At 36.1% G+C, this 24,682-nt stretch overlaps 2 protein-coding genes across 14 annotated transcripts in view; both read left to right on the top strand.

The window, feature by feature from the left end:
* Positions 1-10,451, top strand: part of LOC108048170 (hepatic leukemia factor) — a 59,782-nt gene extending 49,331 nt beyond the window's left edge. For 5 of the 13 annotated variants that reach the window (XM_044458304.1, XM_044458301.1, XM_044458300.1 and 2 more), the window contains 5 exons: positions 4,849-4,890; positions 6,686-6,840; positions 7,267-7,492; positions 8,324-8,565; positions 8,627-10,451. In XM_044458304.1, the coding sequence (XP_044314239.1) occupies positions 4,849-4,890; positions 6,686-6,840; positions 7,267-7,492; positions 8,324-8,565; positions 8,627-8,713 (752 nt within the window). In that variant the 3' untranslated portion in view covers positions 8,714-10,451. The remainder of the gene's footprint in view (positions 1-4,848; positions 4,891-6,685; positions 6,841-7,266; positions 7,493-8,323; positions 8,566-8,626) is intronic. The other 8 variants (XM_044458302.1, XM_044458296.1, XM_017128680.2 and 5 more) reach the window with 4 other exon arrangements.
* Positions 10,452-15,478: 5,027 nt separating this feature from the next.
* Positions 15,479-24,682, top strand: part of LOC108048169 — a 28,630-nt gene continuing 19,426 nt past the window's right edge. Inside the window, exons 1-2 of the mRNA XM_044458060.1 lie at positions 15,479-16,247; positions 20,975-22,493. Of these exons, the coding sequence (XP_044313995.1) occupies positions 21,314-22,493 (1,180 nt within the window). The 5' untranslated portion in view covers positions 15,479-16,247; positions 20,975-21,313. The remainder of the gene's footprint in view (positions 16,248-20,974; positions 22,494-24,682) is intronic.

Genomic DNA, 24,682 nt, shown 5'->3' with positions numbered 1-24,682 from the left:
TGAACCAACGCCGACGACGGCAACAACAAGTCAACTGCTCTGCCGGCTTAGCAACATCACCAAAATTAACTTTCACTTTTTCGGCAGTTTTTAAATTCATTTCTTTCTTTGCTCTTTGGTAGTTTTTTGATATTTTTTGTGGCCTGCTCGCTGTTGACTTTGTTGGCTCTTCTTGAAATAAAACAGAAAGACAGACAGGCCAAAAAAAAAAAAATGTTGAAGGGTTCCAGTTCAGCTCTAAAGAGTGGGAAATAAATATAATTTTATCTTAATCAAAAAATATACGATTTCGAAAGTTGCCAAAAACAATGTGTAGATAAATTGGTTGAGGGTTTTCGTTAAATATTTATAATTATCTAAATAGCTGAGAATGGGATTTTAATTTTTTTTGATGGCTACGTAATGATTTATTTGATATATTTGATGTAAATTTTTTTATAATTAAACTTGCCTTGGAAAAGTTAGAGAAACATTATACCCATTTTATAAAAAAATATATTATATTATATACATATTAAATTACATTTTTTGTTTGCTTTTCATTTGCTTATTATTTGATTTAGAGGTATTGGTCTTGTTTTATTTATATTTGGAGTATATACAAATTAATTTTTGGATATTAGAAGAGTAGAATTTAAAATGAAATTTTATGGCACACATATTTCTTACATCGTTTTTCCTTAATTTCTCTATTTTCAAAAAGTTTTCTATTCTCCCATTTAGTAATATCTGGTTGCACCTTCTTTAGTTTCTACGGTTCTATCAAATGTTCATGACCATGAACGCCTCCAATTTCAATTGACTTGACCCGTTCGGAGCGCCTCAATCTGGCCATTCATGACTTCCTTTCGTTTGGTTTATCTCCGCGGGAAGTGCGCGGCGTTAATGCGCCCCTGAAACATGCCACAAGGCGAAAATCGAGGGGGGTTGGCGAGGGGCCTAGAAACCCCCGAGGCGTCACACACTCACCCAGATAGGCGGCCTGCCAAAATGCAACGTATTACAGTTATTTCAATCAAAAGCGCTAGCTACTCGTCTTGGCCAAACGCAAGATTGTTGCCAATTTATTGTTGTTTGGCCGACACTCACTCACAAGCGCAAAATGTGGTGTTGCGCAATCGCACAACGGTAAAACGTGCGAATTGCTGCGACGCTGCCAGGTGAGAAACTTGAATCAGTGAAAGTGGCCCGAAAGAGAGGCGCTTTGGCTTTTGCTTGGCGTACCACGAGGCGTATGAGCGATCTGTTCACACGTCGTCGGGGCAGGCGAAAAATACGAAAATACAAAAAGACCAGAAGCACTTTGATTGAATTTACTGTGTTTTGATTACGTTTTACCCCAGCCACGCCTCCCTCGTTGTTTTTTTTTTTTTTTTTTTTCCAGCCAGCGTGCTCTGCATATTTGAGGCAATTTTATTTGGGTTTCGATGTCTCTAGACGTCGTTCGTGTTTCAGCCGCTTTATGGCATGAGTCTATAATTTGATAGAGCCAACACGATACGTATGATTATCGGTTTCGCTTCCTTATTTCTGCTAATTAACTGCTCTGGCGGCTGCTGCTGCTGCCGCTGGTTTGGCTTTCTTTCAAACTGAAATTGGGCTAATGGGTTGAGTGGAAAACTATTTGGCAAATTGTGTCGCTGTCTGCGGATTTTCACTTTCGCCGCCCGAGTCTCGGGCAATTAAACTATTGCAAAATATTCCGCCGCTCGGTGCGGTTGTCTTTCATAATTTTCTATTAATTTCGTAATCGCAAAGAAAGCGGTCTGCCGTTAGGGAAATCGCGTTTATGGCAGCTAGTCTGCAAAAATTCAGTGCGACGGAGATGGAACAATTAAATTGCACAGTTGGAAAGATTGTGAAATTTGGGAAAGCCTTTTGTAATTTTCTGATCCAATCGTCTTTCTACTTTACTCAGAAAGTGGTTTAATTTGGTTTGTGATAGCTAAGGAAATATATTTTTTGATGGGGCACAACCATTATAATAATAATTATCTTGTACATTGTCTAGAACGCCTATATTAATAAAATATTTAGGCATTTAATTGTTGAAAATATTCAAATTTTGGTTTGATAGAAATAATTATTTAAGAACCAACTTACTGAAATATGAAAAATTAATACATATTCGCGTTAAACTTTTGTTAATTAAGTAAAAATATTATAAAAAGAATCAGTGCTTATTAGGTACTAAAATAATGTTTTTGTTATAAACATGCCAAATAATTTTTAATCAATATAACTTTGAAGACATTACATAAGTTTGAAATTAAAGTATTCAATAGAAAAGTTACTATTTTATTCTGAGCTTCAACACTTTTGAGATAAAAATCACTAGTATTTTTCATTTTAAAGTCGAAAATATAAAATAATTAATTAAATAATTAAAAATAAAGACGGATTGGAAATATTATTGTTCGATTTTTATAACATAAAGTTGGGCAGACAAAGCTTCATTTTGATGCTCCTAGCAACCAACATTCCGTGATAGCAACCCGGAAATCTAATGCCCATCACATTTTCCCACACATAATTAATTTCACAAAAAAGAGCGGTAGAAGATATAAAACAAACACACAGAAAGCTGTAAAAAATATATAAAAAGGTACAAAAAAGCAATGCAAATGAGCGCAAATACGGAATGAATGCAATGCATACAAAGCCGCAGTACAAAAAGCAACAACGACAGAGTAAATACACAGAGACGGCGCAACAATCGAAAGTGTTACACTTTCTGCACTTCACCAACAACAACTAAAGCAACAACAACAAGAACAACTTCCCCAACAACAATGGCAACAAACCATAAAAAAAAGAGTGCGACGTACATATAGTTTATAAATCGATGTAATACAACGAGGCACTCAGGCGCAGCAGCAACAACAACACTCCAAAAACAACTACAACAACAACAGCAATGTGAAAAGCAGCAAAAAAACCAGTCACAGTTGCGCCATCGTTGCGCATGCCCACTGTATGACTGAAAGTACAGAGAGTGTAAGAGAGATGGAGACAGAGTAAGAGAGATGGAGAAAGACAGGTGAAAGGGGCGGACAGTTGTTGTTGTTTTACGTGTCTGTCGGCGGATCAAAAATAAAAAAAAATGCAAAATGCAAAAAGTTGCATAATTTAGCCACAGCTTATTTCTACTATTTTTTAATTTCTTTCTTTTTTTTCTCTCAGTAGTATCGTTTTTTTATTATTGTTATGATAATCCCGCGGTGTTAAACTGGGTCTCCAAAATGAACTTTCGCGTGGAATTAATTTTCATAAATATTCTTCAATGTCGTCGGCATCGTCATCGCAGCATTTTTGATTTAATTCTTCGCCCAGAAGTAGTATCGATTTGCGTATTTTAAACTGGTTTGTCTGAATGCTTTTTGGGGATAGTTTTTGGGGGCTTAAGACTTGTTTTTTCCTGTCTGTTCAGCACTCTCACTTTTATTTCGTTTACCAAAGGGGGTGAGTGGTGGGGAGAGGAGATTTTCGGTCTGTGGAGACGGATGTGGCTTGAGATCGAAACTTTAATTGGTTTAATGGATATTTTGATAAGCTGAGAAAAGGCGGAAAAAAAATTACAGATACATAACAAACTAATGGATAAACAATAATTGATTTACAGATCAAAGATTAAAACAAAAAACTATAAATAATAACTAAACTATTTCCAAAATAAAATAAACATTTATAACTTGCTTGAAGTTATTGCTATATCCAATAATTTAGGCACTGTTAGCTCTTTTCAAAAATTATTACTTAAAGTCTTTTACTACATACTTCCTTACACTTTATCACCACTTCCTTAATTTCCTCTTCAACTGACTTGCAATTCATCAAAATCACCGTCACTAAAACCGCCAGACAACCAATTTTTGCGCTGTTTCATACTAAAAACACGAAAAAACGAAACAAAAAGTGAAAGTTTAATTCCCAAAAAAAAAACTATATACATATCTGAAAAATCTACGGATCATGGTCTACTAAAAATTGTGGCCAACCATTAACACAACAAAGACCACAGAGCCAAAAATTTACAGAAAAATAATAAGACCAGTAATAAGCATAATATTATTAGTGGGTCCATTAAAAAGCTATGACCAAAAAAGAGAACTGGGAGTGTGTGAGAGCGTTTCACCAGAGATACAATAAATTTGTTGTCGTAGGCCCAAAAAGAGACAACTCTCTCTATTCCTATCCCTTTCTAATGAAAGTGAAATACAGACTAAAAACGCACGAAAATTATGCAAATTATTTTAATTACCAAAAATGAGAAATTTCGTTGGTCGAAAGAAAAGAAGATAAAAATCCCCAACCCGAAAAGGTAATATAAAATAAAAGGTGCGAGGGCTCCCAAAGATGACACAGAAAAAAATCGCTTGACCCACTTAAAATGGCAAGAGAAACTGAAACCGAAACCGAAACTGAAGCAAAAACATGTGAAGATTAAGTTGAATTCCTGTTTTGGGTTCGCTTCTAAAAATAAACCGAAAGACAAGATTCCTGCTGCTTAACACACAAATCAACAATGTTGATGACAGTGAAAGTGAACTGGAAAAGAAATAAATTCGGATCGAAGGCAATAAAATAAAAGTAAAAGTATCTCCTGCAATATTCATGAAGGAGTTAAATTTACATCCTTTTTGGTTTCTTATTTCGAAACATACTATATTTATACAAAACCTGCAGCTTAAATTCCTCTCATTTGCATGCTGTCTGTTATATTAACATTACTTCTTTTCTGTCTTTTCTATATGTGTTTTTGTTTCTTTTAATTGTTTTCTTTAGTTAAAGAATCAATATTGTATTTCTTTTCTACTATCTTTCTTTTCCGTTTCTTCTGTTTTACAGGCAGGAAATCTCCATTTTTGGGTTTCATTTGCAAAGCAAACGGTAATTTGGTTTTTGTCTTTTTTTGTTATTAGTTTTGTGTTTTATCTTTATAATGTTTTTGTATTTTGGACTTTGTGTTTCTTTTGTTTGTGTTTTATTTAATTGCCATGCGAAAGTTTGTTTCTACCATTTTTGAATGAGTTTTGTGCGCTTTTTGTGATTAATACTTTATTAAGTTTTTAGAGATTTGTTATTGTTTTTTTTTTTTGCCATAATTTACTATTAAGTTTCTAAATTTTGCAGTAGTGGTCTAATTATTATACCGTTTAAAAACAAACCAAATACGTTTCATTTGAACAGTTAATTTTTGTATTTAAAAAAATGCATTAAATTTTGATTATGTTAATCTAAGGCCAATATTAATATAACATCAAAAACAAATTTATGGTTAAAGCTATGAAAAAACCTTCTTGGTACAATTTTAAGTGTTAAAGAAAGTTTTTGAAAATATTTAAATGTTTATATGATCTCGTCAAAGTTTAATGAAATTTTTTGATTTTTTTTAAACTTCCTAATTAATTAAAATTTTTTTTTTGCCGTTTAAGGCTTTATAAACATAAATATTTTTATATTTTGCCCTAATTCAATAATTACATTTTAGTTTATGCCAAATGGTTTTATGCTTGAATTTTTTAAAGTTCGAATTTTCTTAAAGTTATTTTTAAAGAATTTCTTCATCAATTTATCAGCTAAAATGCATAAAAACTGGAAAGAAATAGATTTAAACTACTCGTAAGCTCCCATATAAATCATCATGCAAAGACGCCGGCCACAAAGTTTTTGTAAACGTTGCCCATACGCCTCGTGGGCCACTGCATTTGCCGATTTGCAAGTCCTAATTTTCACCAAACACCAGATATTACTTCACAGACACTTGAGCATTTCACTTACGCTTTGGTGAGCACATCGAAAAGAAAAGATATTACTTCATGGCACAGACCAGAAATGTGTGTGTTGTTTGGCGCCGAAGAAGTCGAGGAAAGGAAGAGGCAAGCCGCAAAATGGCATAAAATTTCGCAATAGTCCGTAATGCAAAAAGCGGCAGTGGCAACAACTGTAAAAGCAAAAAAAAAAAGAGAAATACAAGAAAAAAGCATTCGCAAATGAAAGTGAGAGTGAATAAGAAAGCGGAAACTATTGCGAGCCGAAGAAACCAAAGACGGCAACTGGTTTCTGTTACTGTCTGTGGCCAGAAAACGGGTTTGGTGAAAGAAATCAAAGAAAAGAAGCGAAAAGCAGAGAAAGATCATGCTCAGCTGCGCATGCGCAGCGTCAAAGCCAAAATAAAGCTTCGAAAACAAAAACACTCAACTCGGCTACAATAGGGCTAAAAAGCTTTAGCCATCTCTTTGAGTGTTTGAGTTTATTTTATTTATTTATTTTTTTTTTTTTTCTCAGCTGGAAGTGATAAAATCAGTTTGAAAGCTGTAGTAAAAAATTTCACTTTCGCTTTTCGTATGTCCGCTGCTTCCTCTTGCCGATGTTTGCATTGTGTGTGTGTGTGATTTGTTTGTTTGTTGGTTTTCTGTCTTTGTTTCGTTTCGTTTTGTTTGCCTGTAACCCGTTTTTATGGCCAAAAGCTGCATGCGGAAATTCGCGGAAATTGTTTCAGCTATAAGTGTGGTTCCCATACGATAGCCAAAGAATTTGATTGGTTTATATAATAGAGAAATGGCGAATACTTGACCCACTTCCAAGTATGGGGATAAGATATCAAACCCTTTACTTGCTGTTTTTATAGTTCACTATCTTATTAGTTATGGCCCTGACTAATTGTCCACCCTTTCTTTTGCAGGCAAATCCACATCGAATAGCAAAGAAATCATCTGCCCAGATGACAAATACAAGGAGGAGGGCGACATCTGGAATGTTGAGGCGCAAACGGCGTTTCTGGGCCCAAATCTCTGGGACAAGACCCTGCCCTACGATGCCGACCTCAAGGTAACACAAGTTAGTATCATTTCTGTCATCGCTGCGTAGTGGCTGCGTCTTTTTATACAATGTTCCAACGGTCAAAATTACACACAAAGCTCAAAATTCTACATTAAAAGGCTGATTCCACTGATAAACTTGAACACTATTTTGGATATGGATTTCTAAATTAATTTCGCTGACATAGTCATTTTCTTACTAATAAAATCAAAAAAAAATTAAATCAATCAGTGGAAACAGCCTAAAATACACATAAACACCAGTACAGTCATGACAAAATACACGGCGAAACAGTTAACTTGAATGTTATCGATTGCTTACTTAGTGCGAGAATTGTATTCTCATCATCAGAGCTCAGATCGTGTGACTAACCCCGAGGAAATATGTCTGCTCCTCCCATCCGTGTCCAGTTGTTCATTGCATTTTTCGTACTTAACATTTTAGTATGCCGACCTAGACGAGTTCCTGTCGGAGAATAACATACCTGATGGCCTGCCCGGAACGCACCTGGGCCACTCGAGTGGTCTGGGTCACCGCTCCGATTCCCTGGGTCACGCAGCGGGTCTGTCGCTGGGCCTGGGCCACATAACCACAAAGCGGGAGCGGTCGCCCTCGCCATCCGACTGCATCAGTCCGGACACGCTAAATCCGCCATCGCCGGCCGAGTCAAGTGAGTATAGCTAACTATCGCGCAATCGCCAAAAGTGTCAACTGAGATCGTAAAATAAATCATAATCAAATTTTAAACAAACCAAAGCGGGATAAATGCAATATCTATTGAGATCGATAGCCAATTCAATCGATTATTAAAGTAACGACATAAAGTGTAATATCGATAAAAAGTAATGTAACCTAATAGCGCAATTAATCGTTAACAAAATCCAGTTCCAAATAAATTTTAATTTGATTTTTCTCAATGAACTTCATATATATTTCTGGCATTAATTTGTTGTAACAATAAATATAAACGTGTATTTAATACCTAATTTCATCGTAATCCATTTTTACAAAAGACGCATGAGTCTTATTTTTCAAAGATAATATTTCGTTATCAAATTCACATATCAGCTAACTTATCAAATCGATGACGTCTTTGAAAAAACCGACATAACTACGATCCTAAGAATATACCCAACAACTTTATTGACTTTTGTAAATTAAATTATTTAAAACACAAATGGAATGGACATTGCTTCTAACTTAAATTATAATTGAATTATATAAATTAATTTAAGTTACCCACAAATGTCGTATCAAATGCTAAATGTTAAAGAGACACAAACCGAGGACCCGCAAGGTCTTCCACTCAATGATTCCCATTCCAATTTGTGCAAATCCTTAAATTTCAATTTCAATTTAAATTCAATTCGAATTCAATTTAATTTTCCATGAGTTACCATTTTGTTTGTTGAGTTTCCGTATTGAGGTTGATTTTTATGATGTTAATTTAGCACGAAACAGTCTGTGAACCATTGTTAACATTTAGTATTTGATATTCCAGCATTTTCGTTCGCCTCCTCGGGCCGTGACTTTGATCCGCGAACTCGAGCCTTCTCCGACGAGGAGCTCAAGCCGCAGCCGATGATCAAAAAGTCACGCAAGCAATTTGTTCCAGATGAGCTCAAGGACGACAAGTATTGGGCGCGCCGCCGGAAGAACAACATTGCCGCCAAGCGATCCCGCGATGCCCGGCGCCAGAAGGAGAACCAGATTGCGATGCGGGCACGCTACTTGGAGAAGGAAGTTAGTAACACAGAGTAGCCCATTTATGACCCAAAAATTAATCCGACTTAATCCCATCTAGAATGCAACATTACATCAGGAGGTGGAGCAGTTGAAACAGGAGAACATGGACTTGCGTGCACGTCTATCGAAATTCCAAGATGTGTAATGATAAATACAATTTTGTGACTTGGCCTGAGGACACCACAACAATTAAATAATAATAACTATTGATAAAATAACAATAATCATAACTATGATAAAACTACTAATAATGTTTAGTACAGCAGACATGAAACCTACACTATAAATACATATTGTATCTAAATATGTATATGCAAAAATATAATTAGTAAGCAAACACACACATCTACACACACACACACACACACACACAACACAAACCCTCACGGCGTCGTGCTCCGCTTATATATTTATTTTATGCTAAAAACTAAAAGCAAATTAACTAAACACAAAGGAGGAGAAACCGAATGGAAACTAAACATTTTTTAGAGTAGCCAAAAAAGAAAGTCTCACGAGAGCAGAGTGTTGAAAAACTCTGCAAGCCGAAGCTTTTTGCCTTTAAAGTAGCATACTTCCGAGCGCAATGGGAATCCTAAAAAAACACTGAAAGAGACACACGTAGAGCCCAGACCTAGAATTGTTATCTTTTAAATTGTTTAATAGTTGTCTAGCCTAGTTTTACACAAAAAAGAAAACACCTCTTCTTCACCTTCTTCTGCTACTTTTCCCCCCTCTACTTTAATTTTTATTATTTTTTGTAATTAGTTCTTCGGTTAAGCTTTGCTTTAGCTGGTAGTGAAAGGAAACCACACACACAACAAATCATATTGTAAATAATTTCGTTGCCTTTTTTCAAATTAACTCGAGAGAAGAATTAACATAAAAAGCATAAGAAAAACTTGTATAAAAAATTGCAAAATGAAAACCCACAAAAAAAAAATGGAAAATTAAAGAAACGCTAAGAGAAAACCATTTAGAAATGAGCAAAGAACTTCCCTCCTCAGTTGCCGGGCACTTGGCAGCTGGTTAGTTTAAGTGAGCTATGATTTTTATATAAACCTAATGAAAAAAAAATATCAGAAAACCCCAAAAAAATTAAAAACAGACGGACAGAGACAGACGGTGGACTGGCAAAAATGCAAAACTAGAAGTGAAATAGTTTTCGTTGTTGATTTGTTGATACTAAAATAACCAACCCAAAACTAACCCAGACATAGTCAGCTAGTTAAGGCGAGAAAACTACTTTTCTTACTACCTACTAACAAACAAAAACACAGAACCATCCCCTGGAAAATCCCTTCATATTGCACTACTCCTTACCATAATTTCACATTTCTCCTTTTAGTTTGTATAAATTTTATTCGTTTACCTTTTATTACAAGAAAAACTATTTCTTTTGGTGTGATTTGCAAGATCTTAAACAAACAATATAAAAACAAAACATTTTTACATAATACCATACAATTACGTTACTTTAAACAACAACTATTTTCGTTAGTTAAGTTTATTAATTATTATTATTTGTTATACATTTGAGTTACATTTACCTGCATACAATTATTTAGAAAATTAAGAAAATATATGAAACCACAAAAAAAATATCAACCGAAAGCAAAATTTATATTTTATATTCAGCAAACAAAATGGAAGCTAAAACAAAAGCGTAGGGAGTTAATTAAGTTCATTAAGCACGTCTTCTTAACAAATTTCAATAAGTTTTATTTATTCTATGGAAAAATGTGCAAAACCAACAAAAACAGAAAGAAACCACAAAAGCAAAGATCGATAAAAGGAGAATGAGCGTAACGAAAAAGTGAGAAAGCAAACAACAAAAATTTGTGTGTAATAATAAAAGTCTAAGCGTTGCTTTTAACTATTGAAAACTCGTTTATTTTTTATCTACTCCCTCAGCTGACCCTCATTGTTAGTAAATATCTAATAAAACCATGCAAGGATCTCAAGACAGAGTTAAAGAAACAAACCTACAGCCGTAACTTAAATGGAAACTAACCCTAACGATAGATGCAAGAAATACACAAATTATATAGTAATCTACATAGCAATTTAGATAATTAGCCACCTCCCCCGTTCTTATTTGTTCCCCCAACAAAACCCCCCCAAAAAACAAATCTAACCTAAAGGCCTTTTGCACTGCTATGAGACCACCTAGAGAAAACAACCACAAAATAACGTTTAAAATGAAGAATGAATCCCACAAATAACACAACCAAAAAAAAAAAACCTACGGAAAATGCTGGGTGTCATTTTGCAAATAAACATTTTTGAGCTTCGGTTGTTGAATGAATTCACACAAGTATATACGATAAACTTAACATATATGGATAACTCAAATAGCGGACTATACGACTAAGCAGATTCAAGCAATTGCTACATATTTGTACAACAAACCAGAAGTAAAACAAAAATCATGTTATATTTATATAAAAATATTTAAACCTAAGTAACATAAAATGCGCGTAGAGGTGAAAACAAATTAAGGCGATATTTTGCTTATTTACTTGGCCTGGGCATTAGTTGAATGAGCAGTAGACCTCCCCCCACACAGCTTTAGTTAAGTGTAGTTTTGTATATTTTTAAAACCTATTGTTTTCCGTAGTTTGTAGTTGAATTTTTGTAGACAAATTTTGGTTTATGTAGAGAATTGTTAAATAAAAAACGGAATAAAAAACCGCCACTGAATTCATAAATTGATCAATTAGTTCGGCTGACATACAAACATAAACATACCCACACTCACGCAGCCGCAAGGGGAGGATGCGATTTTCATAGCCTACTTTCGGGCCACAATTTTCCCAGGCCAAAAGCAAGCAAACTTTTCCAGGGCAAGGAAATTTATTCAGAGTTTCGGCAACGAGTTTGTTGTAGAGGTTTTTATTTAAATACTTCTATTGAGTTAAAAAAAAAAGAAAACCCAGATTTTCGAATAAGAATGTTCCGTAACAAAATGTAGACTTTGTAGCAACAACAGAAGACGATAAAACTGAAAAGTATGAAACGTTTAAAAACAAATATGAAAACTAACGAAATTATGTTTAATATACAATAAACATTAAAATATAATTATTATATACAGAATTAGTTAAATGAATTACGCATGCTACAAAAAAAAAACAAGCGAGTAACTTTTGTAGATAAATTCGTAGTTGATGATTTTTATATCTACCTTATACAGATATTAGTTGTATGCATATAGTACACTCAACTAAATAGCAAACGGGCAAGGGAAGGCGATCGTTAGGCAGGGTTAAAAATAGTAACTAAAGACACAAATTGTTGCAGTGCAAAGCAGAAAACAAACAAAAACGAGAAATTAGCAAAGCGATAACTTAAGTAAGTAATAACGGGCAAGAGCTGAGTGTTTTTAGTGATTAAGAGATCAAAAAAGTGGAGCGTAGCGGAAACGGAAGTGGCGGCGCGAATCGAATGGCAATGCAAAACATATTAAATGCTATTATATACATAATATTATACACATATACATAACTTATATATACATATATATACATAAAAATATATTCTTACATATTATTAAAGACAAAAATGTTGTTGAATTTTAAAATCAATAAAAAGCCCCGAAAAAAATCCACAAATAAAAATATTTAAATGTAGTAAGAATAAAAAAAAATGGACAAAAACCCAAAAAATTGTTAGTTGTTGCAAAAAATCAAGCTAAATTAATTAAATAAATCCAAACTAAAAAAAGAACTTAACAAAGCGTTTTAGAGCCTTTACTTATATTTTGAGATTTTTGCAAAATGAAACGAAATGCAAATAATTTTATATATGAAAAGCAAAATAAAGCTGAAGGTAAATTCATAAATAACACGAGGCTACCATAGCTTAAGTTGAGGCTTAAACGAAAGCTAGATCAAAGCTTAACTCAATGCCTGAAAGAAGGCAAAACAAACTTCATTTGGTACTTAAACAAATTAGTAAAAATCAGCTTAAGGCATTAGAGCAATGCTAAAAGAAATCCACAAGAAACTCAGCCTAATTGTTGTTGGCAGCATGCAAAACAAAAAGAAATACGAATGAAAACCAAATTTAAACTAAAACGTAAAGATGAAAGCCTAAGCAAGGACACTAACATGTACCTAGATATATATACAAAAACCAAAATAAATCTTTAAAAAACAAAAGAGAAAACCTAAAGAAATTCCAACACAAGTGCTCGAGATGCTGCAGATATTAGCTATAATTTATTACCTTAACTGAAGTCATTCGTTAATTATTTTACACTCAACTTAATTAAGCTTAAGTTCCAAAACCTTCAATCTAAGTTTTTATAAATTTTGTTAATGTAATAAGAAAGTTATGTTTCTGTTATGGGCTATGATTTATAAATGGAAACTAAAATTAATTCGTAAAACTTCAAAAGATATGAAGTAAGATTTAGGCGAGGCGAGTAAATATTATTTTATGAGAAACTGCAAAAAAAGAACAAACAATAAAGGTTTAGATACAAATTTTGAAACGATAAATGCAAAAAAAAATATATTTATCAACATTGTTTTCATTTTATTGCGTCTTTTATAGTATACTCAAAAGGTAAGTTCTTTGTCTTGGTTATGTAGCCTACTTTGCGGCAGCACCTTCATGGTGAAGTGGTTGGCCTTCGAAGCAGCTGGAATATATTTTTTAAGGTACTTGGAGGTCAAGTTGATTGCGTAATTGGTGAGTGGGAAAGAGGATGTAAAAATGGAAACTGGATATGATATGAGCTGTGAAGCATTTAGCTGTAGCTGACATGTTGCATAAATAAAGCTGCCGGAAATCCTAGAACGTACGACAGCGAATTTAAATTGTTAAGCATTTTTAAAACTGATGTCTACGACCTGAGTAGTACTTATTGTAATAAATAAAATAGTTATATTTTTATTTAACAGGACATTTGAAATATATTTTATATTTAAAGCCATTTAGGTCTGCAAAATAGATTTAAAAGCATTTTGGCTCCCAAAAAAACTTTTAAAAATCGATTCGAAACCAATCTAAAAAGCAATCTCCACTCCCAATTGACCACAAATGAGTCTCGCCGGACTTCAATTCACATTCATTACCAAGCCGAAAAGAAAAATGGTAAAATGATTTGATTGTTAGCTCAACACACCTAGACTAAATTGAGCCAAACCTAAGCCCGAAACGGCCATATACTCCCATTATGCAAAAAACATAACAAAACTACAAAAAAAACTTAAAACTAATTTCCTCATATATTGCTTACAAAATAAACATCTCAAACATGAAACTCGCTGCTAATTTCCGTTGATAAACAACAAAAGCAACAGCAACTATTTGAGAAATGGGAGCTGCATAACCAGTACACAGAGAGAAATTTCTTTTAAACAAAAAAAAACTTATTTGGGGCAACTTGAAAATATAAATTAAAATTTCAATCTTTCCAACATAATATTTTTTAAAACTTTTAAATAATAGTTTTTTAGACAAATTCCTTTAACGACACTTTCTTTATTGGGTAAATCTTACATTAAAATATAAATTAAAATATACAATAATATTTTACTTATACTCAAAATTTGAATTTAATTATTAATTTATTATAATGGCGATTTGTTTCACTGTACTATTTAAACCAGACCCAGACCTGAGGCGAAGCAATTCGATTACTTCCCTATGGGGAAATGTTGCAATAAATGCGAGCAATGCTTGAACATATGCGGGTTCCTCTCGCTCGCCTCGCATATTTTTATACTGGCCAAGACTTACGAAAGCGAAAAATGAGTTAACAACAACGGCCACTCAAAATGTTAATGGCAAGCTACCAACAGCATGAAAACTGGTAGTATGCAGGCAACCGCTAACAGACAACGTTGAACTTGAGCTTGAAATACAAGCCAAGCGAAGCCAAAAGAGAAAGACGGAGAGAGACAGGGGGTTGGTTTAAGCCAAGTTTGTCGACAACTGCATTTGTTGATCAACCCAAATGAGGTCAACGCGTCGTATACGTAATTTGCGTTAAATGACAAAACAATATGTAAGAGCGACACAACACTTATGAAACGCAGCAATTCGATTACAGTCGAACATCTGTAGTTCCAACCTCTACTCAAGCGGATACTCAAAAATTTGAAACTATGGGTCTTGAAACTAATAAAAACTAAACTAAAAACTAAAGAAAAAGGTTTGTTATTAATTGAAAGAGTTTACTTATTTACAATTTTTACTAGAGCTTTGATGATACATAAATTAATTGCATTTATATAATCTTATTCTTGGTTGTAAATACTCAGATATATAAGCTGAATAGGTTTTCTTATCTTTATACACTTTTATTTATATTTATTTATGTTACCAAGTAAATAAAAAATATGTATTACCCGTTAATAACATTGGTTTGAGGCGTTATAATAAATTTAATTAAAGTACACAAAACTTATTTATAAGTTGTAAACATCTGAATTATTTTTTAAGTATTTTATAGAAGATCGTCTGTACTTGCTGTCATTATTGATGTTGCTGGTGTTTATATTGCTGTTGTCTGCTAAGCGGCGCCGGAAATGCGCATCATACGATAAATGACGCCCACTGGCAAACTAGCACCCCCAGCACCACCCGCACCACCCCCAAAAACTATAGCTTTTTTACCACCCTCTTCAGCCCCGCGTCCCCATTATTTTAGTTGGTGTCGCCTGTTTTGACAGTTGACGTTTTGCCGGCAAATTTTTCAAAAAAAACGCGAGAGTTGAGATGCCGCCCGAAGAGAACGAGAGCCCCAGCAATTGATGACGCAACAGAGGCGTAAGAGCACCAGCCCCACAGTGACATAATATTCGAGTATATCAAACTCTCTTTAGCCGCCAAAGAGAACACACTGCTTTTGCTCCAAGCAAACGACTGGCTTTTCGAACCTTTCATTCGCTGTCGAACAGCGGCCGTGGCAAGTTCAGACAGCAGAGACCCGTTCGTAAACCAGCCCGAAAAATACAAATAAGAGGCCAAATAATAAAAAAATTATACAAAAAAAAAAGTATAATAAAAACGGCAAATAAAAAGCAACAAAGTGGAGCGCACCCCATAAGCAAATCATCGCCGAGCCACTCGAACACGTTGCCGCCGCTGCTGCCGCTGTCTCTTTCACCCCAGTGCTTTCCCTCTCTCTTTCTCGTCGCGTAACGTAAGCGTATTACAAAACAAACGCCAACGTAATCAAAGAAATAAATAAAATAAAGTTAAGGCGCTCGGTCGCGTGTTTCTCAGTGTAAAGAAATAAAATAAATAAATTAGTAACAAAATATTGAAAGGGGTCCAAGTGCAGGCCCCCCAATTTGCCGCGCACCCTTTTCCCAAATAAAAAATTTAACCCGTGTGTGCGGCGGGGTTACGTAAAGCCGACGGACAAGCGCCGTTCCAAGTTCTTACAAAACGAAAAAAATATATATAAGGAAAACAACAACACATAACACCAGAAAATATATTCCCCAATTCGTTTTTTCGCACGCGTGTGGCTATAAATTTTTGGCAAACAAAAAAAAATAAATACAAAAGTATACAACAAAAAAATTGAAAGAAGAAGAGGGAGAATTTCGTGATTGTGAGTGTGTGTGTGTGTGATTCTCGAGCAACAGCCCACCCCCACACCCAGCGAAAAACCCCCCCTTTTTGGGGAAAAACAAGGAGGCGCGGCTCAACAGCGACAGGTAATTCAATTTTCCCACTCTCTTTAAGTGTTTTAAGCTCTCTTTGTGTCCCTTTTTTCACTCTTAACTCTCTTTCTGTGTGTGTTACGACATCACACCACATGCTTTTCATCAGTGTGCGTGAGTTCTTGCATTTGTATGTGTGGCCAATGTGAATGAACGCTCCACCAAGTTGCATTTTCAAAGATTGGCACATTAAAGTCTCTCTCTTAGTTTTCCCGCTCTCCCTCTCTTTTGGAGGGGAAAAACTGTTTTCCATTTGCTATCTGCTGATTGTGAAAACAAAAAGTGCAGCTGCTGGGGTGTGGGGAAACTGACGGGAGGCGACTCTTACGTGTTGCCATATTTTTAAAGGCATTACTAAGCGTTTTTTTGCGCCGTTTTGTTGACGTTCTGTTTCTGTGGCTGTGGCCAATTGAATTTGGCCTGCACTTGATAATCATTTATATTTAATGTGTGATAAAACTTCCGCGGAAAAATATATATAACCGATTTCATGATAAATTAGCACTGATAACCAGCCAAACAAAGGGTGGCTTTTCATTTATATTTCTTTTCTTTGTAGGCCGATGGGAAAAAATTTAATAGTTTTAAAATATCAAGAATTAAATAATATTACTATCATATAAAATTGAGTTAATAAAAGTCAAATTTGTATAATAGTTTAAATTGTTAGAGAAAACTTTAAAAAACACCTTTAAAAACGTTCATTGATTTTAAAATAGTTTCAAATAACAGAACAAACTTTAAAATAGTAAATATTAAAACACCTAACATTTCCACACGCAGTTAATGAATTACTTATTAAGAATTATTTGGAAAACAATCAAGTCACCAAAGTAAGAACTTGTAAACAAGCTTTTTTATTAAGGTCCAATTGAATTTACTAAAAAAATTATATTTCCAACGGCTCGTAGGATTACTCATCGATTTCATAATTCTCTGGTTTACAGCTAGCAATCTGAGATAATCTACTGAAATCCGACAATTTGTCGGGGTCACCAGCCAATTTTCGCCAGCTTTCAAAGCGAAAAACTTGGCTCCTTCTCCCTTTTTCTCCTTCTCCCCTGCATCTCTCCCTCTCGCTCAGTTGACGTTTAGCGTTACGACACGCAATATACTAGTATTATTATGCGACGTTTGCTGCCAATGAACGAGCCACAACAACACAACGAGCCATTCAGTCAGTTCGCCCACTTGGCCCAAAACGAAAAGCGCTGGCGGGGTGAAAAAAAAAATGGTTAGCTCAAAAAGAGGAAAAACCTATTTGCATACGTCATCGGGTAAAAAGGTTCGTCATGAGTCAGAGTCGAATATCTAGGAAGCCAGACAGATCGCTGTTATATAAACAAAATCAAACACTAGCATTATGTAAGGCCAAAGGGACAGGGCCAATTAGTCAACGAATGAGTGGGTTCTTGTGTAATCAGAGTGAAATCAAAACTGAAAAATCACAAACTACAAATTGTTGTTGCTAATTGGCTTGCCTCAATAAATTCTTCACCCTGGTTTCTGTTGTTTCATGCTATTTATACGAGTGTTTATCGTCGTCGTCATTGTCGTCCGTCCAAATATAATGTCATAAAACGTGCGAGCCGAGCAAAAAACGCAAAACAAATGAGAAACCAATAAAACAAATATCAAAGAAGAAATCAAAATATACAAAAACGAATACGACAACTTCAAGGCAATGAAAATTTATGTGGGGTTTCATAACTACGAGTATGATTTCATAATTACGAGGAAAATTATCATCGGAGCATAATCAATTTATAGGGCACATTGTTATGCAATTTAATTGCTTATGTGGGGTGATTGGTTAATTTTTAAAGAACTTTATCAAAAGCCTAGTGGATTGAAGAATAGTTTTTATTGTGACAAAACTGCTACTGAAATTTGTTTTTATACTCAGCAAATTATTACTTTATAATAAACCCTTTAATAATAAGCCATTCAAATAAATCTATTCGGATTGTTAAAATCACTCAAGTTAAACTCCCATCAATTAATGATTCAATCAGTTTTATTTGACAACACATATTTTTTTATTATTCCGAAAATACCATTACTATCTTAAAAGCAGTAATTAAATAGGTGATAAAAAAGAACTGTCGATTTCAATCAGTTTGTTACATATCAAACAAACCATTATTTCCACTATCGCTCAATGAGTTTATCATATTTAAGTTCTGTAAGTTCCTTTATCGACTTCAATCAACGTTTGCCTACAATCACTTATCGGATTTAGAGCAAGCAATGCCTGCATTCAGTTGACTTAGAATACCACAATGGTTGTTATAACTATCATCATATTGTCACCGCTGCCATTTTGTCTAACTGGCGATGGACGTTGTTGATAAAAAGCCAGTCAGCGGTCGCTTATGATTGACATTGCATAATATGGTAAAATATAAAGCAATCTACAAGCGATTTCCCTGAGGGCGTGTTCAGGCAACCGGGCTCCACATATTTGCAGTTCGTTTAGGAACGCTTATCGGCTGCGGCTTATGCAATGCCCACGACCATACGAACACGGTCCTAAGATTGCAGTTGGATACACGTGCGGTTATATGAGTCGTATACATAATTTTTACTTACGCAAAGCAAACCCTAAACTACCAACGACGACAGGAACAATTAGAATTGAGTGCCTGAAATCTTGTTTACCAACTATTTCCTCGCACAATGTTTCACAATGTTAGCTGATATTACTGGGACTCCCTATCTCAATCTGGCTACCTCTATATTAATATATATTTATATATATATATACATATATATGGTTTCAGAACTGAATCGCAGCTTGTGAGAAGTTCTGTTTAAACTAATCTAAAAGTGGCTTTTCTCGAGTGATTGAAGGTCGATATCAGTAAATAGCGTTTGAAAGGGAAATTTATAGGAAGTTTGTTAAATAATAGTAAATACTTTGTACTTAATGCCTTTTAGCTATGATTACAACTTTGAAGGGCTATATTATGACAAGTACTTGTACGAATACAAAACAAATATGTTTCTTTAAATAAAAATAACAAAAATATATTGATGTAATTTAATTTTATGGCAATTTATTGGAAAGTTAGTTCTTTTTTTTTATTAAAGGATCATTAAAATACCGAAATCTTGGAATCCCCAACAATTCTTTACTGTTTCTTGTTAAAATGCGAAACCTGGCCATTCTAACCCACAAAAACTTCCCCAGGTCTTATGTAACCGGCAGCCGAAATTCTATTCCGAATATAACATGCGTCTTTCATTATATTTTTTGGGTCGCCGACTTGATCAAAAAATCTCATGTAGATCGTATATCTGCAGACATATAAACACACCCTTGATAAATTCATTTTCTTGGCTAACTACCAACTTATAAAATATTTCGGCATTACTTAACAACGAGATTTATGCAAAATCAAGAATCGTCTGATATAAAAATGTGAGCGAGTCTCGGTTTGCGTTTATATCTTGCCGAAGAAAAACTACAAATTTCATTTGCACGCAATTTTGTAGTTTTATTTTATTTTGGCACACTTTGATTGCCTTTGCAAATGTAAACAAATTATACCAAAAAAAAAAGAGGAAGGAAAAGCATAGAGATCTTGATGCCGGCGGACGACAACCAAAAAATTGTTTACATAACAAAACCAGAATGCGAAGGCAAAGACAAAACCGAACTCCAAATGTGTGAGTGTGGTGTGTTTGGGAGCGTTTATTTGTATCTGTGTGTTATGCCGGCATTGTTTATCTTAAAGATACAATACGAACGACGTCAAAGCAAAACGTGCGCACAATCAAAAATACAAAAAAAAAATAGAAACCGAAACAAGCCAAAAATCCGACAAAAACAAAAGCAGACTCTCTTTCATTTCGTATCTCACAAATACATTGAGCCAGAGTTCTCGAAGAGAACGGAAGAGCGAACCTAAGAGCGGGTCTATTTGTTTTCGCATTAGTATTAAAGTATCTGTGTTCCGATGATTTTGATTTCGTTACTTTAGCCAGCGTCCGCGTCAGTTCGCTCTATGTGATTCAGTGTTAATTTTCATAATATTATGTAATAGCATGTGCCGCCGTCTGGTTGCGATTATATTCTATGCCCTACCTTAACCGCAATAATATAGTAATTTCATTTCGCTCGGCCTTAGTGGAAATTGAAAGGTTCTCCTAAGGCTTCCAGGCAATTTGAGAAAGTTCATTGAACCTCTCTTCAAGTTTTTGCACACATTTTATATAAGAACTTTGCCTGGCAATTAGCTTTGTGCTAAGGCGACAAAAGTCACGTCATCGTTTTTTGAGATGGTGCGAGAAATGCATTTCGTATGCGAGATATCTGACATTCTCCAGTGGTTAAGTAATAGATACAGTTCTTCTTCTTCGCTCCGGCCAGCAAGTAATCAAGAGCGCGAGATATCAAAAGAGCGAGGGTTCTCTCCCCAAATTGAATGTGTGAGTGTGTGTGTGGGTTTGGAATTATAAAACAGAATCAAAAGCTGCCTCTGAGAATCAGTAATTTCTTTGGCTGCTCGCTTTATTTTTGTTAGTTTTGTTTTGCTATTTTTTTTTTTTTTGAGCGTTACGTAAAACCCCTATCTTTTTCTTGTTCCGCTTACTTCACATTCTCCGCTATCTTTCTCGCTCTCTCTCTTGATTACCTCTCCTCTATGTATGTGTATTTCTCCCGGAATCAAAATCAGAATCCAACTCATATTCTCTTTGTTCTCTGTGTTTTTCAGATGCCTTGCTGCTGCTGTTGTCAAAACTTCTTCTTCAGTTCAACTAAAACAGGCAAAAGCAAAGCACGCAAAAGAATAATTGATGGCAAAAGAAATGGAAATGAATAAATGAAAATACAAAATAAAAATAAAAATAAGAATCTAGAAAGCTGTCGTGTGCGAAGTGCAAGTGAACGAAAGTGAAGTGTATAGTGATGTGAGATATAGATATTGTATCTGCAAGATACATTTACCCCGGGGGCAACGCAAACTGTTGCATACGTGACTGCAGGCAGCTACGAGAATAATATCAAAAACCAGCCAAGGGATCACGAAATAGCGTATAGTGTATAGGCGAAAATGCCTCTGTCGCAGGGCTACTGCCTGAAGCCCTCGCTGGGCGCCAAGAAGCGGGCGATGAAGGTGCTCCGCCAGGAGCAGCAGGACCAGGGCCACATCCTGCCACCCAGCAGCCAGGCGGCACAGTGTTACCTGCCCCACAGCGACAGGCAGAACTCGCTGCACCTCTCCTACTGGCTGGGCGAATCCTTTGCCATGGAGGGCAATCTCTCGAATGCCTTCGATGTCTACGAACTAATAGCCAGCAGGCAATTGGAGGGCCATGTGCCCCTGGACAAACTGACCACGCTGGCCACCGCCCTGACCTCCCACATCCGTCAAATGGGCGGCATTGCCACGCCCACCGTGAAGAGCCCCAGGGTGTCGGAAAGACTGGACATAATGCCCTGGTCGAGGTATCACCACCGTCAGGGCAAACAAAACCCAGCCGATCAGTTGGAATTCCTAAGGGGAGTGGGTGAATGTGAGTCCATGGGTGCAACCAGTCCATCTCCCCTGGATCTTCACTCGCCCACGCGAGAACTTAGAGTACCAAGTCCACTGCAGGACTGGGAGGACTACGATCCGCTGTTGTGTCCCCTGTGCGGCGATATCCTGCGCTGTCCGGTGACCACCAACTGTGGCCACACCTTCTGCCGGCAGTGCTGTGAGACGATCACGCAGTGCAACATCTGCCAGGTGCGATTTCCGCGCATCCAGGACTCCTACTCCTCGCCAGGACCACCAGGGACGACGGGCTGCGCCTTGACCACCACCACGGCCAGTGGTGCGGGATCCAGCTTTTTCACAGCACCCTCCAATCACAATGCGAACCTCAGCCTGATGAGCTTCCCCGTGGGCTATGGGGTTCAACTGGCGTCCAGTGTCCACCGCTTGGCCGCACCACCCATGACAGTGACCACCACCACGGTGGCCTCCACCACGGCCACGGCCACCACCACCATGGCATCTACTTCGGCGGCCGCCGCCCTGGGCTTGAGTGGCTATCCCTCTGTCCACGGAGGAGGCAGCGGCTCCTCCGCCATGAAGTTCATGCCGGATGTCCTGGTGCGTCGGCTGGTGGAGAAGTGGTGGGGCCCGGATCTGCAGGCCAAGAAGATCGGCGAGAAGGCCAGCAGCTGCATGCACCTCAACCTGCTCGACGACGCCCTCAAGTTCTGCAATGCCAGCTTGGAGAAAGGTGAGTCACCTTGCTAATTTATTTTTGGGAAAATCCCGAAGACCCAATGAATTAAGGGAAAATTTTAATTACAGTCGTTTCAATTTAAAGGTAGCACAATTTCTATTTAAACAAATCAATTTTACTTAAACCTCATTACTGAAGTATTCTACATTATCAACAAAATTAAATTTAAAAAGGTTTAAACATATGTTTTTAATATTTGCATAAAATATATTTTATTTTTGCTGAAAACTGAATATAGTTACTTAACAATTTATTGATGTTGTCTTAGAAAAATGTTTTCGTAATTTTATAAAAGTTGTGGGTTTCCTTTTAAAGTTCTTGCAGCCTGTGAAATCTTTTAAAAGTTATTTTTAAAATTAAAGAAGTGTTTGGTTCACTTCTTATAGGAATTTCAAATTAGCTTGATTTTTCCATAAAGTATTCTGTACATCCTTGAACACTGTTCCCCAATCTCCTTGAAATTTCTATCTGTGGAGCAGCAATCCTTTTTTATTCGCATGCAATGGGGGGGAATTGAAAAATCAATAAAGGGCAGGGCCGAAAATGGCAAGGCTCAATAGACTCCATTCGCTGACGTCAGGCGAACGGAGGAGCCCGATGGCGATGCAACAAGTTCTGCACAGCAAAGCCGCCTACACTTAACCTTATTTCCGCCATTACATGCACGATGCTTGCCTCCCACGAATGTCAACTTGTTACTCTAATTGTGTGTGTTCAGCTCGACAAATGGCACTGGCATGGGCGGGCCAAGGACCCAATTATCAAATATTTATAGAGCAAATTCAAAGTAAATAAACCTTGACAGAGGAAGCGGACCAAATTGTATCTGATGGGATTGGGATACGCGAAACGCGAAACGCGGCACGCGCTGCCAGCTCAACTCTTTTCGCACCCGAAATGATATTCTGTGAAATCTTTTTTTTTTTAATGAATTATGGAGGCGCTGAGTCAGTCACTTGGGCTCATGAGGATTTTCCCCTTCACTTAGGGAACACACACAAAAGAAATATTGAAACCCAGAATACCCACCAAGAACGACTAATTAATCATGTTCATTTTCCCAGAGACAATTTTGTTGTTGTTTTCTGCGAAAATAGTTTTTCTATTTTTTCAAAAAAAAAAGAGTGAAAATCACAGCGATTTACGCACTTAGAAATCCATCAAACAAAATGCTTCAAGTACCAGAGCTGCGGGGAAAAAAAATTAAGAAAAAACAGAAGGCATCAGACGAGAAACACTTGACTCGTCAAGAGTTCTTTTTTTCCTCTTGGTGAGACAGTTTAAGCAAAACAATGGCAATGATGGACAGAATTAGGTGGAAGTGGGAAGAGAAAATGGAAAACCATAACTAAAATTAACCAGATCGTAAATCGGAAAAGTTTGTTGGCTGGCAATTAATAATTTCGACAATTCTTTGAATGACTTTGAGGTTTTACAGCCTATTTATAGGTTATCCGAATTTTATTTTACACAATTAGCAAATACTGTTTATCTAGGCCAAATATTTTTATGTAATGCATATTAAAGGAATTCTTTTCTATCTGTTATTTTTTAGTATGTTTTCGGATAAAACTGAGGATAAATGCAAATGTAATAGTAATCATAATCATAATATTTAAATTATTACAATTTGCACCTTATTTATTATTATTAAAATGGTGTTTACCAAATGGTGTTTACTAATCAATATTTGGTTTGGTTCCGATGATTTTCCACTTTTATATTTCTTTGTTTACTCCTGACATACAAAATTAGATAATGTTTCTAGTTTATTCTTGTGCCCCATCTAGAAAGTCTTTTTCTAGTTTTTTCTTTGTTCCCCCATCTAGAAGCTCTTTTTCGGATAAATCAAAGTGTTTTCGGTCCCCATTCGCTTTCACCGGGGAATACAATGCATCAAAGTGTCTGGCAGTTCTTAGGATATTAAGCTGACACGTGGGCATTGGATTTTCCACCTTTGTTGCGTGACAAACCCACACACAAAGTGGGCGGGTCACCTGAAGAGCGGTGTTACTTTCATAATTGTCATTATCAAGGTGTACTTTGCCGGCGTGTTTGTGATTAGCCAAATTGTGTGCTGACGCATCCATCGTACGACTTTGTTTACTCCGAAACGTAATAATTGAGAGTGGGCTCTGTGGGGGATCTATATGCTATGCTGGATTGAAGTAGCAGCCACGTTC

The sequence above is a fragment of the Drosophila rhopaloa genome, unplaced genomic scaffold (genome assembly GCF_018152115.1).
Source record: "Drosophila rhopaloa isolate 14029-0021.01 unplaced genomic scaffold, ASM1815211v1 contig_163, whole genome shotgun sequence".
NCBI lineage: Eukaryota > Metazoa > Arthropoda > Insecta > Diptera > Drosophilidae > Drosophila > Drosophila rhopaloa.
Note: the sequence above shows the minus strand (reverse complement) of the source record. Positions and strands in the feature narration are given on the sequence as shown.